This window comes from Denticeps clupeoides, chromosome 6 (assembly GCF_900700375.1).
Source record: "Denticeps clupeoides chromosome 6, fDenClu1.1, whole genome shotgun sequence".
NCBI classification, from domain to species: Eukaryota; Metazoa; Chordata; class Actinopteri; order Clupeiformes; family Denticipitidae; genus Denticeps; species Denticeps clupeoides.
Window position 1 is genome coordinate 2,430,936 of NC_041712.1, and position 17,111 is coordinate 2,448,046.

General features: G+C 40.9%; 3 protein-coding genes across 3 annotated transcripts; 2 read left to right on the forward strand and 1 right to left on the reverse strand.

Annotated features, from left to right (window-relative positions):
- Positions 1 to 2,665: 2,665 nt before the first annotated feature.
- rps25 (ribosomal protein S25) lies at positions 2,666 to 4,195 on the forward strand. The gene is made up of 4 exons (XM_028984149.1): positions 2,666 to 2,732; positions 3,207 to 3,299; positions 3,729 to 3,912; positions 3,991 to 4,195. The coding sequence occupies exons 1-4, from the start codon at positions 2,730 to 2,732 to the stop codon at positions 4,083 to 4,085; spliced, it is 375 nt and encodes a 124-aa protein (XP_028839982.1). The 5' UTR covers positions 2,666 to 2,729; the 3' UTR covers positions 4,086 to 4,195.
- Positions 4,196 to 8,020: 3,825 nt separating this feature from the next.
- On the reverse strand, positions 8,021 to 10,133 carry hmgn1b (high mobility group nucleosome binding domain 1b). The gene is made up of 6 exons (XM_028984354.1): positions 9,934 to 10,133; positions 8,952 to 8,978; positions 8,813 to 8,842; positions 8,691 to 8,726; positions 8,478 to 8,582; positions 8,021 to 8,395 (listed from the first exon to the last, which is right to left on the reverse strand). Exons 1-6 carry the CDS (start codon positions 9,949 to 9,951, stop codon positions 8,354 to 8,356), a joined length of 258 nt encoding a protein of 85 aa, XP_028840187.1. The 5' UTR covers positions 9,952 to 10,133; the 3' UTR covers positions 8,021 to 8,353.
- A 273-nt stretch (positions 10,134 to 10,406) lies between these two features.
- LOC114792731 (tail-anchored protein insertion receptor WRB-like) lies at positions 10,407 to 12,862 on the forward strand. Its single transcript, XM_028984095.1, has 5 exons — positions 10,407 to 10,681; positions 10,878 to 11,043; positions 11,339 to 11,406; positions 12,135 to 12,249; positions 12,656 to 12,862. Exons 1-5 carry the CDS (start codon positions 10,592 to 10,594, stop codon positions 12,727 to 12,729), a joined length of 513 nt encoding a protein of 170 aa, XP_028839928.1. The 5' UTR covers positions 10,407 to 10,591; the 3' UTR covers positions 12,730 to 12,862.
- Positions 12,863 to 17,111: the final 4,249 nt, after the last annotated feature.

The window sequence follows — 17,111 nt, forward strand, 5'->3', positions numbered from 1 at the left end:
ACACAGCGAGCACAGCACACTGTACGCTCTGCATTTAATCCATCACCCTCAGTGATCAGTGGGCAGCCATGAAAGTCAGCTGGACAGTCAGCTCACCAGTGGTGGCCTAGTGGTTAAGGAAGCGGACCCATAATCAGAACATTGCCGGTTTGAATCCTGATCCGCCAAGGTGCCACTGAAGTGCCACTGAGCACAGTACCATCCCCACTAACTGCCCACAAACATGGCTGCCCACTTCTCACTAAAGCAGAGGACACATTTTGTTGTCCATCTTTGCTGTGCTGTGTATCACAATGACAATCACTTAACTTTCAATTTCTGGGGATCAGATCAAAGGCACCTTGGTGGTTTGGGATTTGAACATGCAACCCTTCGAGTCCACTTCTGTACTCCACTCCCTATTGGATTGAGATCCAAGGTTTATTTGAGATCTTGTGACTATGGAGGCCACTTGAAAACAACAACAACATTTATTTTTTATATAGCCCAAAATCACATACAGTATGTCTCAATGGGCTTTGACAGGCCCTACAGTTGACACCCCCACACTTGACCCTTCTGCACACAAGGAAAAACTCCACAAAAAAAACTCTAGGAGAGAGAAAAAAAAAGAAAGGAAGAAACGTTGGGAAGGAGTGATACAGAGAGGGACCCTCTTCCAGGGTAGAGTGAACCTGCAAATGGTGTCAGTGCAGGGTTGGGGATGATATAATAATAACTCCTACAGTTTTAGGGTTGGAGAAGTCCAGGATGTAGTCTAGTGGTCTAGATTACGTGTCCATAATGATGTTACTAGTCAACTTGAAGATCCCTGAAGCTGTAGTTGTAACGGTGGTGGTGGCTGTGGTGACCCTCTGGTTTGTTTCATGGTATGTCCTTGTTAAGCAGTTGTCAGGAACCAGGATTTATTTGCTGGTCTCTTCACTGGGGTCTGCCAGTAGTCTGGGCGCTTGGTTCCGTGTCTCGGAGAAAACAAACAGAAGCAGCGGCAGACGGTTGCACTGTATGACCGATACTGAAATATGTGGTTATAGTGGTATATTGGTGCTACAGTGGCCCGGTACCCTAACTAGGACAGCCTAACTAGGGTGAATTTAACACTGTCTGTGTCTAACAGGGGGACTCTGTGATAAACTGGACTTTATAATTGACACTGCGTCAAAGTGAAGTGAAATGAGGGTCTAGGACTTTAACAAAAAGCCAGAGAAAACAGATAGGTTTTCAGATTGGATTTAAACACTGAGACTGTGTCTGAGTCCCGGACACTGACAGGTAAGCCGTTCCACAACTGCGGAGCTCTATAGGAGAAGGATCTGCTCCCAGCTGTGACCTTCTGTACTTTTGGTACCAGTAGTGACCGCGTGCCGGTTCATAAAGAACTAAAAGTTCACTCAGGTATTGCGGGGCGAGACCATTTAGAGGTCTTTACTGGACTTTGGTGAATTCAAGAACCTAGTTGAGATGATTTAAGCTTTGTGATTATCCTGCTGGAAGTAGATGGGCACACTTTCAGAAGATGTGTACACTATGGTCATGAAGGGATGGACATCGTCAGCAACAATGCTGAGATATTCGTGCTCACTTGGTACTAATGTGCCAAAGGTGTGCCATGAAAATATCCCAAACTCTATTACACCACGAGCCTTAACGTTATTTTCACTTAGGTTATCGAGACTCATCTGATCAGACAACATGTTTGTTCCAGTCTTTTATTGTCCAATTTTTTGAGCCGATTTTTGTAGCCTCAATTTTCTGTTCTTAGATAATGTACCCCGTCTACTTCCAGGTTCTGAGCATTCAGTTATTCTTTATATATTGGTTGTAAAGAGTGTTTATTTGAGCTACTGTTCAATGCTGTTCATTTTGAACCAGTCTGCTCATTCTCCTCGGAACTCTGCTCACATGATTTTTTGGACCATTTTTTGTGACCCCACAGATGGCTGTCTTTGAAAATCCCAGTAGATTGTCCGTTTCTGAAATACTCAGACCACTCATCTGTGGGTGTATTTCTTCTAGTCACTGCTCTGCTATTTATTTGTCTAGTTCCCCATAAGGCTTTTGCACCCAACTCTCACTCTCACATGGTGTATATATTTACACATGTGACATTTAGCACCTTATTTACATTTACATTACATTTACAGCATTTATCAGACGCCCTTATCCAGAGGACACAATGGTAGTAAGTGGGATTCGAACCCGGGTCTTCTGGTTTATAGGCGAGTGTGTTACCCACTAGGCTACTAACACCCTGTGTATTTCTATATTGTGTGCACATATTCAGGATATATAGTGCACATGATCTCACATTTTTAAATAAATTTGCCTTTTTTGTCATCATGGGGTTTTGTGTGTAGAATTCTGAGGAAGAATGCATTTAATCAATTTTGGAATAAGGATGCAACATTGGAAAAAGTGATGTGCTGTGAACAAGTGCTCCTTAAAAAAACATAGCATATGAATGCTCATCACTGTCCATCATGTTTCTGTAGGGATGATAAATCCCAGTAGATTGTCCGTTTCTGAAAAACTCAGACCACCCATCTGACATGTGTGTAATAGTGTATAATGGTATTACTTCTAAACACAGTATTAATTCATTAATTCATTTGCTAGTAAATATCCAGACCGCGAGGGGGCGGTACAGGCTGCGCGGACTCAGGAACATTTAACCCACAGGCGAAGAAAAAATACTTCCTTTTTTCACAGCTACTCGCTGAACCTGCATCATGGTGAGGATTTTTATTATCCAAAACGTGTAAAACGAACTAACGCTGACTTGAATTCCCAGTGTTGCCACGCAGATGTGTTCGTCCACTCGGTCTGCCTGCATGGCGGCGTGCTAGTGGCGCAAATTCCCCTGCAGAGCATGTTGGTTGGTGAGGCAACTGCCAAAACCTCACAGACCCGGTCAAATATGTAAATACATAAACTCCAACACGCTCTCTGGATTTTTTGGTTTAGTGCTTTTAATGTTCTTTTCTGAAAACAAACGCATCAAATGCACATTGCTGCCATAGTCAAGGGTGGGGGGATTTCGATTTTTTCCTCCCACCTTGCTACAGAATCCCTTCCGTCACAATATTGATATTTTTTAATTTCCTAATGCAAATAGCGAACGTCCTGTCAATGCTTACAATGTTGCCAATAAATGCCTGTTGGTGTGAAATGATGATTTGACGATTGTGTGATCACATTTCATACAGCCTCCCAAAGACAGCAAGCAAAAGAAAGACTCAGGCAAAGCCAAGAAGGACAAAGATCCAGTCAACAAGTCAGGGGGCAAAGCTAAGAAGAAGGTACAAAAGCAATTCCATCAAAGCGTGCATCAGTGTCAGAAATTTGCAAGAGCAAAAAAAAAAAAATCCTACTCTAATCGGCATTAATTAATTTTGAGGAAAAATGCATTTAATCAATTTTGGAATAAGGTTGCAACATAACAAAATTGCAAAAAGTGATGTGCTGTGAATACTTGGATTGACTGAATTTTTTGTGCTTAATTTCTATTTAGTAGCACTGACCGGTAATAATAAATGTAGAGGGAACTGTTACAGTGCTTCAATGCACATTATTAGGCAATTAGGACACCAGAACCTAATTAAGGTGAATCTTGACTGAAAATATTCTAACATCAGTAATAAGAACCAATACAAACAACAATTTAAAAAAAGTTCTTACAAAAGTAATATCTTCACCATAACCTGCTTGAATTTGTTTGTTTGGAGTAGAAGTGGTCCAAAGGGAAGGTGAGGGACAAACTCAACAACTTGGTCCTCTTCGACAAGGCCACATATGACAAGCTTTACAAAGAAGTGCCCAACTACAAGCTCATCACCCCGGCTGTTGTATCCGAAAGGCTGAAGGTCCGAGGGTCCCTGGCCAGAGCCGCGCTGCTTGAGCTGCTGAGTAAAGGTAATGCCACGGAGGACAAGTGCTCCTTAAAACAGCACAGCATATGAATGCTCATCACTGTTCATCATGTTTCTGTAGGGATGATAAAGTTGGTGTCGAAGCACCGAGCGCAGGTGATCTACACACGAAACACAAAAGGTGGTGATGAAGCTGCTCCAGAGAAGGACTCGTAATGGGCCCTGTATGGGAATTCTACTCCGTGCATAGCTGTTCCAGTTTCTCAATTTGTCTTTACGGATCGAAGATATTTCATATGAATAAACTTCATTCTTCTGAAATCCTCCTCATGTGGTGGTGTTTTTTTTTTTTTATATATATACATTACTCACAATAAGTTAGGGATATTGTGTGAGACTTAGTGGATGTCATACAGATGGTGTTTTTTTCGCTTCAGACATTTTTGGGATAGGGAGGCAACTGTATTGGGGTGATACACATTTTGTGTTTTCCATGTAATAGTCTCATTGTGTTCAGGTGTACCTTATATTGGGGCCAATACCAAGAGACAACCTTTCTCAATGTGGCATCAATTTCAACATTCTGTGGTTATAAAAAGATGGTATTGTCAGTAAGTCCATGAACACATGATGGACGAGCAGCTGTGGCAGGCAGTCAGATGTTGCTCGGGAACTTGGTGTGTCTCAAAGTGTCCTCAGCAGACTTTCATCGAGACGCAGAACTACTGGTAGAGTTTGATATACCCAGGAGTGGAGCCCCATGAGTAACAGACCGCAATGATGACCAGTACCTAAGGACCTCTGCACCCAGACAACGTTATGCAAGTGCAGACATGGTTACGAGATGCGAGGGGTACTAAGGTTTCCAGCAAACCATTCGCAACCGACTCCACAGCCGTTGCAGGTGACTCCACTGACACCAAGACACCACTGTGAATGTTTGCAGTGGGCATGAGACCGTGTGACCTTGACAATGCAGCAGTGGTCTACCGTTGGGTGTCAGATCACCTTGCACAGAAATGGTGGTCATCAGTGAGAAGGAGAGGTGAGCATTACGTTGAGGTCAACATGGCCCCCCGGGGTTTGCTTTGGTGGAGGAGGTGCAACAGTCTGGGCAGGCATCACTAGTCAGCGCAAAACAGATTTGGTTATCGTACATGGCTCAGTCACTGCACGTTCTTACCTCAAGAGACACCATATAACCCATCATCATCCCCCAATTTTGCCTGCACACCCCCAACTTTCTGTTCATGGCTGATAATGTTCCACCACATCATGGCATAATTGTCACAGCTCGACTTCAGGATGTTGGAGTGCCTCACATGGTGTGGCTATCAATGTCCCCTGACCTGAACCCCATAGAACAAGTCTAGTACCAGTTGAAGCAGAGACGGGATTATCATACCCCACCCCCACGTGACCTGGCAGAACTGCATGTAGCACTTGTGAAAGAGTGGAACGCATTGCCTCAGAACAACATCATGAGACGTCGCTGTCAAGTTGTCATTGCGGCAAATGGTGGAAACACCCACAACTGACATTGTCAGTTTTTGTTATTTGGGGCTATCCCTGTTATTGTTCAAAATTTGGGGGTAATAAATATTAAATATTATATGTATATATATATTAAGGTGTATTTAGCTTGGTCTTGGTGGGAGGTTCTGATTCTGAGGACTGTCAAAATTTTAAATGGGTCTAAGATGGATTGCATCAGGAAGGACATCGGCGTAAAGCTCTTTCCAGATCAATGCTGTGGACAGCCAGACCAGATGATCTACTGTGGAGACTCACAATGTGAAAGCAAATCAAGGGATTGTGTCTATTTATGGTGGTAGTAGCTCAAAGTCCCAGGTTCAAACCCCAGTTACTACCATTGTGTCCCTGAGCAAGACATTTAACCCTGAGTGTCTCCAGGGGGACTGTTTCTGTAACTACTGATTGAAAGGCACTCTGGATCAGGGCGTCTGATAAATGCCATAAATATACCGCTGTGCAGCTTTAAGAAAGCCACTGGCCAGTGAGAATTACTGGGGAGCACAAAGATTGGACATTGGACCCATGTAAATGTGATTCAGATTCACTCTTTTCCCGAGTGATGGTGCATCAGGGTAATAGCATCAGTTCCTATAATACACGCCTGTGGGGCAGTGCTGTGATCTGGAGTTTCTGCAGTTAGTCAGGTCGAGGTTCACGATGTTATGGGGTCAGATGACTACAGCTGAGGCTACTGAACGTCCAGGTCATTCCACTAGTGAATTTCTTTTTCCCTGATGGCACGGGCATACCCCAAGATGGCAATGCAGGAATTCAAATAGTGAAATAGTGGTTCAGGAAGCATAATTCACACATGGACCAGCCACTACATAATCCAGACCTGAAACCCACTGAGCGTCTTTGGGATTTGCTGCACAGTGGTGCATCATCTCAACAAGCTCTTTAAAAATACATGCAACTCTGGATGAAAATCAATTTTGTGACATTGCAGAAACCTAGAAGAGTAGTTTTTTGACAGGCAGTGTATTTCTTCTAGTCACTGCGCTGCTAGTATTATTATTATTTCTTATTATTTATTTGTGCAGCTCTCCATAATGCTTTTGCACCCAACTGGGGTAGTGGTGGCCTAGTGGTTAAGAAAGCAGTCCTGTAATCAGAAGGTTGCCGGTTAGAATATCCCGCCCGCCGAGGTGCCACTGAGCAAAGCACTGTCCCCACACACTGCTCCCCGGGCGCCTGTCATGGCTGCCCACTGCTCACTCAGGGTGATGGGTTAAATGCAGAGGACAAATTTCCCTGTGCATCATGTGCTGTGTATCACAACTGACAATAACGTCACTTTAACTCTCACTCTGCACATACTCTGTATATATTTACACATTTTATTCTGTACATGTGACATTTAGAACCTTATTTCAATATTGTAAGCACATATTCATGATCTACAGTGCACATTTCTCTGATTTTAAAAACTTTTTAATAAATTTGCCAAACCTCAAGAAAATTTTTTTTCATTATGGGGTTGTGTTGGTAGAAATCTGAGTAAAAATGCATTTAATCAATTTTGGAATAAGGCTGCAACAAATGTTATGTGCTCTGAATAATTTCTAGTTATATATTTGCATGATTGATGCTCATCACTGACAGGTAATAATAAAGGTAGAGAGAACTGTTACAGTGCCTCCATGTAAATGATTAGGCAATTAGAGACCACCAGAACCTAATTAAACTTAATATTAACTGAAACCGTTTGAACGTCAGACCTCCAGGAGCAGGAATGAGGACCAGTACAAATAAAACCAGTTCTATTTTGTCACATTGTGTTTTGTTATATTTGTGCACATTATTCTATATTAATTGGATGCTGACAAATCCATGTATTAAAAGTTTTGCAACTTTGCCCTTAATATGCACAACATAATTATAACAGAGCATTAAAACCATTTTTATTGGTGTATTTTTTTTTATCAATTATTACAGAGACATATCTACTAAACCAAGAAACAAAAACTGTACATTTGTACTTTGATACCTATAACTGACATGAATATTGCTACTGCTGGTGCTTAACAGCTCAAGTGAATTTGACAAGCTTTAAATGCCAAGAATGTCTCTAAAAGCCTATTTCATTCAGGCTGTTTTATGGCCAAAGCCACTGCTGCCCAGTGGCATTCGTTCCCCAAATAGCCAAATTGAAACAGACCAAAAATCTCCTTTAAAGTTAAAGCAAAACAAATGGTACGTTTCTTACGGTTACGCAATCATTAGCTTTGCTAAGAACATAGATATTAAATTTTTTTTATCATCCATGTACCATTACACACACTGCATACAGAACGTTGGGATTCCTCTTCACAGCAGCTATACAAATATTGCAATGCTATCACAGAACCAAAAAAAAAGGAAAAAAAAAAAAAGAAAAAAAAAAAAAAGAGAAAACAATATACGCAATGCACAGGCCAAATGGAAATAATTTCAGCACTATCAGACAGATTAAGTATGCAGAGTATTTAAGCAAACTGCATGAGTACAAGAATTAACAAAGGAATAACAAGGAACACAGTTTACGAACAAACATTCTAGTTCATCTGCCCGCCTCCCCCCCCCCTATTATAAACAATAAACCGTGAGCCACACCCCCCTCCCGCCCTCCTCACATTACTCGATGTATACGACGTCCCTCATTTCACCACCGGAATGTTCGTCTCCAGATTTTCACTGTAAACAACAGACTAGCAAGGTCTTATGCTGCAACCTGTCCCTCTCCACCCCCCTCGATGAAATAAAGAAATTTTAAATGACCATGACAACCGTGGATGTAAAAACGTGGGATGTGATGAAATCCCTTTTAAAACATTTCCCCCATAAAAAATGTATTCTACAGTCAAACTACTAAAAACCTGTATTTAGAAAATAGTTGATAAAAATATTCCCCTGAATTGTACAAGAAAAGAGGTACAGGGAGTACTGTTTAAAGACGCAGAGCGATGTTATTTGGCCTCATCTTTGTCGGTATCTTCTGCAGCAGGCGCCTGGAAATAAGTAATAAGTGAAGAAGATTATTACACATCTTTTAATGAAATGAAACCACTCAGACTGTGGATTGTTCCCCACCTCATCAGCTTTGGCTTCGCCATTCTCAGCAAGGACCTCTTCCTTCTTCTCCTCTGCCTTGGCCTTTTCTGGCTCCTTAGTCTTCTTGGCTTTAGCAGGCGCCTTCTGCAAATAAGCAAACCATCCAAATTCAGCAAATTATACAATTACGTTTTATTGCCACATATATGTACATATGTATAATTGAAAACAGTTAATTTCCAACATTTTTACCTTTGCCTTGGGCTCCGCTTTTGGAGGAGCAGGTTTCTGTAAATATATGAGAAATTTTAAGTCAGAATTTTATGCCTGTGATTACTAATTGTACTGAATTAGTTAAAAAATCTGAAACTTACATTTACCAATCTATCTGACCGTCTCTTGGGCTGGGATCACAAAAAGACACACACACACAAAAAAAAATCAGAATTCGGCACTCAAATACCATCCACAGTAATTAATATTATTATTATTGATAAAATGTAATCAACTCACTGCATTTACTTCAGTATCGTTGTTTGCCTAGAGTGGGAGAATTGTGAATATATATTTAAACAGTGCACGCACAAATACATTTAATGTGCAAAATCTAGAATTGAAACGCGTATTTAAATTTCCCATTATGCGTCACGTGAACAAACAGCCCCGCCCCGCCCGCTCCTCTTCCACGCATTCCCGCCATTTATTCGAACCTCCGGCGTCGGCGCAGCGCGCTTTTAATGGCCAGCGGATCGGGAGAATATGCCAGAAGCCCCAGCAACACCAGCGGCGCTGTGGTGTCGTCGCATCGCCATTCCACAACGCGCCAGTGTCGCCGTGCAGGCGCGCGTCGGCTCGGGGGCTTATAATGGCGTTAACGCGACACATTTCACTCACACCGAGCCGCCACGGGGGGATAAGCTCGCGGAATTATTTATATTCGTCACGCAGTCGTCATCGGGAAGACGGCAAAGAGCAGCCATAGCGCAAGATGTCCTAACGCAAATCCACACCGTGGATTTACGTGCACGTCGTGAAAAAAATCATTACGTACACAATTATTATTATTTTTAAAAAATTATTCTCAATTATTTCTTTTATTCCACTGCACGAACGCGGGGCATTTTGCAGAAAGAGTTCCTAATCCCGAGCGCGCAGTTACACCCCCTTTGTTTGGACGCGTAAATGTTGATCTCGGAGGAGCGCGTCCAAAAACAACCGCAGCGCCAAAGCCCGCCGATATTTCCCCGAAATGTCGGGATTTTGGCGCGCCGTGGCTCGCCGATCGTCACGAAGCCGCCACTTCCCAAATCAAAACAGACGGGCAGCTGAAAAAGTCCTGCCTGCACATGTCCGCACGACGACGCTGAACTGCACTTTCCTGCACGACGGCCATTCACATTTCGATGCACGATCAAAAAAAGGTCCCGCGCACGCTGTTTTTCCTTCAATTTTAAATCAATTATCTAAAGGCCCGTTTAGCGTTTAATCCACTTACTTTGCTCCTTTTAGGCATGGTTCTCGCGTGCAGTTCTTTGCGGACAGAGAGAAAACAACCGAGAGCGAAAGCTTCGAAAACAGGTTCGCTGTACTGTAATGTTCAGTAAGAAATTCACCCAGTAGGCTGTGTCAGGATAGGAAGACGTTAATGTCCCACCGAAACAAAAACTAGCTCAAACCGGATTGGATTCTCCCCCTCCTTCCCCGTTCAAATCGCCATGGCAGCGCGCTGACGGGCGGCCTGCCGCCCGCCTCCCGCCTCCTCCCATTGGCCGCCCGCCCGTCTCCCGCCGCCGCCCATTGGCCGCCCGCCCGCCTGCATCCCGCCTCCCGACGCCGCCCATTGGCCACCGGATCCGGCGACACATTTTTAAATCATAGCAAGAGCCGTTTGGGGTGCTTTTACACGCCCATCACTCTTTTGTTTTTTAACATATGTCTCGGTCTTCGTTGTAAATATTGAAATGGAGGAAACACTGTAATAAGCACGTAGGCATGCTACAAACACGTAGAAATAAAATAAAATTCAAACCAAATATTACACAGCCCGTCCTTGTGTTCTAATGGCGGCTCGTGTATTTTGATTAGAAAGGATTAGCCTTTCCCGGCGTGTAACAATGGCACGGCGCGGCTAGGCTAACGTTAGCGCGGGGAAAATGGCGACCGGCTGCGTGTGGCTGCTGGTGTTGGGATTTGTCGTGTTGTGCAACCTCGTGAAGACGCTGCTGCCGAGCATCTCGTCACACGTGAGTGGCCCGCAACGTCGCTTTTATTCGGCGCCGTCCCTCTTTCTTTAGAACCCTCGCGTGTGTGGCTGTGTTAATAAGCGCGCCTTCCAGCCGCCACATGACAATATAAATGAAAAAAAGGCGATCATCCGAATCATGTGCAGGGCGCTGAGAGTGGCTGTGAAGTAATCTGCCGCCAACTTGTCTTTTAAAGCTCGCGAAGGTTTTCCAGAACGACGCGGACTGTGAAGCCGAGATGCGAGCGGCCGTTCAGGACATGCGGAAGCAGCTCTCCGCCATCAGCATGATGGACGAGTTCGCCAGATACGCCAGGCTGGAGCGGAAGATCAGCAAGACCACGGACAGGCTGAAGACGTATGGTGAGAAGTTGCGAGGTGCTACAGGGCGGCAGTAGTCTAGTGGAGGTTCAAACCCCATTTACTTAACCCCAGGGTGTCCCCAGGGAGACTGTCCCTGTCACTGCTGAATATAAAGGCGTCTGATGAATGTTTTTTGGACACCACAACACGAACAAGATTTGCGCCAAAAAATATTGCCAATGGAAACTTTCTGTAACAATATATAGTACATCACTGAGCAGATAAAGATAAAACCACCTGAATAAAAAATAAAGCAGTAACTTATTTTTTTTTTTTTTTATCATTTTTTTTCTAGTCAAAACCAGAACAGCACAGCAGGCCAAAGTGAAGTGGGTGGTAAATATCACCTACTACGTTTTGCAGGTAAGACTGAATTTTGTTTTTTATTTAATTGATTTGTATTTGAAGGTGAAGCAGGTGAACCTGATATTATTAAAAAAGCAAATGAACAAATGGCAAAAAAGCATAATGTATAATAATTAAGCAACTGTGTGTGTGAATTTTCCTCTGGGATTAATAAAGTATATATCTATCTATATTGTGTGTCTAGCCATTGTACAACAAACGCAAAGAAGAAATCCCATCAACTGTACCCGAAAGTGAAACTTTTTTCATTGCAAGACAACATTGCAGATATAAGTGACTAGCAGTTGAAGTTTTCTTGTTTGGGGAGACATGATGTTGTATACTGTATATACTGTAACACAGTACATACACTGGTAGTGTAACTGACGGAATGTGAAAGTTCATGCTTTTCATGTACATCCAAATAACACTACATTCGCTATATCCTTACCAGTCATTTTTGAATATAACCTTTATGAAAATATATTTTAATAATCCACCCAATACCTTTACAGAGTAAATGTTAATAATGTAATAAGCTCACAATTGATGTCTTGTTTAACGGTTTTATCCTTTGTGTGGTTGTGTGCTCCTACAGACTGTACAATATTGAAAACCATTTTTTTTTTGTTTTAGTTAATTGATTGTGCATGACTGGTATTTTTTTTTTAGATGGACTTTGTTAAATGGTATTCTGATAAGTCATTTCTGCAAGAGGAATCACCCTGGTGCCCTTTATGTTGCAGGCTGTGCTGATGATCTCTCTAATTTGGAAGTATTATGCTGACCCAGTGACAGTTCTGCCCAGTAAGTGGATTTCTCCTCTGGAGCGGATGGTGGCTTTCCCATCTGGAGTCGTCGGTAAGCCCTGATAACATTGACTGGGACTACGTACACGTGTTTCCATCTTTACACACATTTAGGGCTAATGCCTGTAGGATAGTAGTGTTTGTCACATGAGAGCTACCCTTGGAAATGAATATTGTGTAAACCAATGAAAATGCAGTTAGTAAATTCTTGCTATAAAAACAGGGATATTGACATGTAGAAATACCATAATTTTTTTAAAGGAACATTTTGAATATTCAGAGAAATGTGAATCTTGTGGTTGTTTATTTTTGGGCATTATATATTTTTTATGGTATAGGTTTGGTGTGAGTGTGCCATTCATTAAAAAGTGCTGACATGACTGACACATGATCAGTGTTTGATTGTTTGTGTTCATTTTTCTGTTAACCTTTTGTTTTTGCAACTTTTTTTTTTTTAGGTGGAGTTGGAATCACATGCTGGCTTGTAGTTTGTAATAAAGTTGTACCAATTTTCTTGCATGTTCTTAGTTAGTTTTTTTTTATATAATTTATTTCTTGGTGGTTTTGTAATTAAGTGTCTAATTAATAATAAAAATATTGTGTCTTATGTTACATGTTTGCAGTGGATGTAAATATTATTTAATAAAATTACATGGTAAAATTTGTTTCCTATTTACTTCTGAATAATTTATTTTTAAAATAAAGTTTTAATCACAAGTTTACAGTGTTCTTGAACAAGATGATGCTCCAAATGCATTAATAATCTGAAAACTGCTTTGTATACAGACTGACTATACAGGATATTTGCCACACGGTGGCGCTAGAGGACTGCTGCTATAATTCCTTGCTAACACTTTGAGATGAGAATTTAGGACAATAGCACAAAGATGTGAAAACATCTTTAATTCATCTTAATAGGGATGGATGTGTAACTGTGGTTCGAGCAGGCTAGCAGGTCAGTTCAGATTAATAAAATAAAATCCAGATCTGAGTATATAAACGGACCTGATTTAGCCTGAAATTATGGAAACGTGTCCCATTCTAATAAACATTAGATCAATGCAGTTGAAAATGTCAGAAAGGTGTCACTGCAGTGTAACTTCACATAATTGATTAGCCCAGCGAGGGCCTCAAAATTACTTCATGAATCAGTGCTCGGCTCTATCTCTTTGTTAATGAGAGCGCTGTCTCGCTTATAATTAAAAGTGAGTACAATGGAGGCAGTGGAGAATGTCTCATATGTTGTGACAGTTGCTTGTAAGAGTCAGTGGAGTACTAAATCGTGTTGACATAGAACATCTCTTACAACAGGACATAAAGGATGACATTATGATTTAACTAGACTGCGATGTTGTAGCAAAATATGAGAGGTTTGTATTTATTTAACATCTCCGCATCTTGCATGTCTTATCACGTTCTCAATGATTGTTGTCTATGAATTATTTAAAGCCTATGGCTAGCCAAACAGGAAGAAGTACATGCTTTGAAACATGAACACTCAACAACAGCGCCCTCAGTTGGAGACAGTAGAAACCTCCATTTTAGAAAGAGTATTTATTACCTCATGAGGAGGGAATCAAATTCATGATTTAACAGTGAGTAATATACCGAAGACACATTCAGAAGTTATTTTCCCTCTAAAGAAAATGTTGAGGTTTAAGTTCCCAGTCAGAAATATTTTGAGATTTTACAACAAATTGTTGAAAAAAAAATGATCAGGAGATGCTTTAGTAAGTCTTATCTTTAATGAAAAGCACAGATTGAGTAACAACACACAGCTGCTTTGAAACAGTTGCTCCAGTCCTTTTGACACCCATGGGCCTCCCACAGAGCATCATAAAGTCCATCTTCTCACTTCGCTCTCTGTCTCCATCAGACTGCTAACACATCAGATGGACGCTGCTGATCAGGGCTGCTCAGTGAATGTTGTGTCAGAGTTTCATGTTTGTCCTGTGTTACTATGATTCCTGGTTGTTTTTAACCTGTGTCTGCCTGTATAAAGCTTCCCTGTTCATTTCTGTTCGTATTCGAGTCATTGTTTTGTGATGTTTTCCCTGTCGTGGGTTATAAATCTTGTGACATTGTGCGTATGCGTCCTCCTTCCTCGACATGTTTGGGCACTGTGACAATAATATATCTGTGTATGGATAGCATATAAAGAATATAATATAATATAATAATAATAGTTGTGATAGTGATATGATAGTATGATGATAATAATAATTATAACAACAATAATAATAATACAGAAACACAGTGTCAGGTGGTTAGAGATTAAAATTACTTGTACTTGCAAAAAATAGTGGAGTTCTGTGGATGATTTAAGGTTTCAGATGTGTTTGAGGTGATGTGGATGATCTTGGTGAGCAGCGTGGTATTGAGGAGCCAGACAGCTTGACGGTAAAAGCTGTTCCTCAACCTGGCAAGGCAAACAAGGATCTTTCATCCAACATGTTCATTACTAAAAAAAATCATTAATCTGTTATATATACACAGAAATGTTTTCTGTCAGATGCCTGTCTTGACCCAACCATTCCCATTGACTTGGGCTTGGGACCGGCACCAAGAAATACACTGTCACCAGTATATTCCCTCAAATTAAATAGATATATATGTTTTTGACTTTGGTTTAAATGAATGGTATTTGAACACACTACACACGTGTACTATGGAAAAATACATTACATGAATGTCATGAAATGTTAATACAGACAGATGGGTCTTGAGGCCATGGCCCCATGAAGTAATCTTGGTGCTAGACAGTCCACCTTAGTTGACACAAGTAACAGCACTACACAGCCTCCAGCAATAGCCCTGAAGCATACCAGCCAATGTACAAAGGCGGGGTCAGAGCGTCTCACACACGATTTGCAGATAAGATGAACTCCATTGTGGTGGACTTTGGTCTGCCTGTGCAGTGAGAGGGTGGAGTTTGTGTTTCTCTTGTTCAGTTTCAACCAGGACCAAAGAGATGTTATGGAACAATAGTAACAATAGAGGAACAATGTAAAACGCCATACTGGTAAGAGATCGATTAGCTTAACTGTTACGCATGACTACAGCAGGGCTTATTACAGTGTTACACCATATGCTTTTTATTACAAATTAGGATGAATGTTTATGAGAACTGTATGTTTTACAGTGTTGTACTGGAAAAACGTCTAAATGACAGTATGAATACATAAAGTGCATTATGTAAAACAAGGTACACTGTGAAAATGAAACTGAAAATGTTCAAATCTCATTGACTTGAGTAGATTGAGTAGATGCAAAATTATTGTAAACAATAAAAAGTGGAAAAAAATGTAACCAAATTGGCAGGTAATTTTGCTTGATTTTAGTATCTCTGTCCTCACAAAGACTTACTACTGAGAACTAAATTATCATTGTGAAACATACAAATCTAGTCCATTCAGATGGTCTTAACATAAAAATAATAATAATTATTATTATTATTTGTGTGGTACATTGAAGCTATGAAGCTGACTTATTAGAAATTAAAATTAGGAACTGAATTGTACAGAAAGCTTTACAATTTTCTTTTGTAGTCTGTACTGTATTTAAGTCTTAGTTTTAGTTTAAAATTCCTGTTGAAAATTCCTGTGTGTGGTTACAATACTTGTGTGTGTGTGTGTCTATACACACACCACACACACTGTTGTATTGACAATAAATTTCTCTTAAATTTTAGATTACTTTTGTGTGTGTGTGTGTGTGTGTTATTCCAGAAATGAAGCGTTTCGATTTATGATCAGAATTTGGATATGGTGCAACATGAATTTCACTTTCATAACTCAATTATTATGGATATTGGGAGGTGAGTGTTCTTTAATTTGAACTACGAAAAATAACCTGACATTTTTGTGTTTTTACAATTGACCTCAATTAATTTTTGCTGATCTCCCCCATCCAGTTGTCTTCATATCAGCACTGGCTGATGTGCACTTAGATCCTCTGAACAATCCTGTTTTGCTTGGTTCAAATGCTCAATTTAACTGCAGTGTCACAGAAAACTGGTTGATTATGGCCTGGCTGCTCAATGGCGAAGTCGTCCTCACCATATCCATCAAACACGGTGTCTTCGAGAACGTTGATAGGTTCTCAGCAGCAAATTACACCACAGATGAAAGCTACAAGTGGGCGTTAACCATTAAGAACACAAGCAGAACAGACAGTGGCGAGGTCACATGTGATGTCCAGAATGTACAGAGGTTAACAGCCACTCTCTCTATACAAGGTGGGTCCATGTGAAATCAATGTGAATTTGTTTACGTCTAATGTTCATCTGGTCTTTCAGATAAGATGAAATGAACCTTTATTGCCATTGTCACTTCTCAAGGAACAATGAAATTTAAGGTGCAGTCGACTCAATGTGAGGCATTTAGAAATAACAAACCAATAAAATAGTAGTAATAAAAAAACATAATATATCCAAATTACCCTGGTAAAAATAATTTAACTACAAATACTATACAAAAATACAAATTGCACTGGATTTTACAGTTGATTGTATGTTGTGATATTGCACATTACTGCACATAGTGAGGTGGTGTTGCACATTTTATTGAGATATAGCACATTTATGGATAGTAGTTTGGATTGAGTCCTGTGAAATATCTATTGCATTTTCGTGGCATCGTGACATTGTTCCAGGGTGGAGAAGGGGCAGTCAATTGTTTTCTCCACTGACCTAATGACCTTCCTTTCTGAGGAAGTGCAGCTGCTGTACTACACACACAGTCCGTACATAAGTGCACTGTGGTAAAAGGCGAGAAGCAGATTCTCAGGGAGCTGTTTTTTTCTGAGACTTCCCAGAAAGTATGCACCTTCTTCAGCAGCTCCTTGGTGTTGGTGCTCCAGGTCAAGTTATCCTCCTGCTCAATGCCCAGGAACCTGAACACAGGGATGTCACTT

What these genes read in the sequence shown, in the direction of transcription:
- hmgn1b (XM_028984354.1), bottom strand. An exon ending in GGTCAGATAGATTGGTAAAT is followed by an intron (nt 8,727 to 8,812) that starts GTAAGTTTCAGA and finishes ATATATTTACAG; the next exon opens with AAACCTGCTCCTCCAAAAGC. An exon ending in AAGCGGAGCCCAAGGCAAAG is followed by an intron (nt 8,583 to 8,690) that starts GTAAAAATGTTG and finishes GCTTATTTGCAG; the next exon opens with AAGGCGCCTGCTAAAGCCAA.
- LOC114792731 (XM_028984095.1), top strand. Translation starts at nt 10,592, where the DNA reads ATGGCGACCGGCTGCGTGTGGCTGCTGGTGTTGGGATTTGTCGTGTTG. An exon ending in GGACAGGCTGAAGACGTATG is followed by an intron (nt 11,044 to 11,338) that starts GTGAGAAGTTGC and finishes TTTTTTTTCTAG; the next exon opens with TCAAAACCAGAACAGCACAG. An exon ending in TTTCCCATCTGGAGTCGTCG is followed by an intron (nt 12,250 to 12,655) that starts GTAAGCCCTGAT and finishes TTTTTTTTTTAG; the next exon opens with GTGGAGTTGGAATCACATGC.
- rps25 (XM_028984149.1), top strand. An exon ending in GGGGCAAAGCTAAGAAGAAG is followed by an intron (nt 3,300 to 3,728) that starts GTACAAAAGCAA and finishes TGTTTGGAGTAG; the next exon opens with AAGTGGTCCAAAGGGAAGGT. An exon ending in GCTTGAGCTGCTGAGTAAAG is followed by an intron (nt 3,913 to 3,990) that starts GTAATGCCACGG and finishes ATGTTTCTGTAG; the next exon opens with GGATGATAAAGTTGGTGTCG.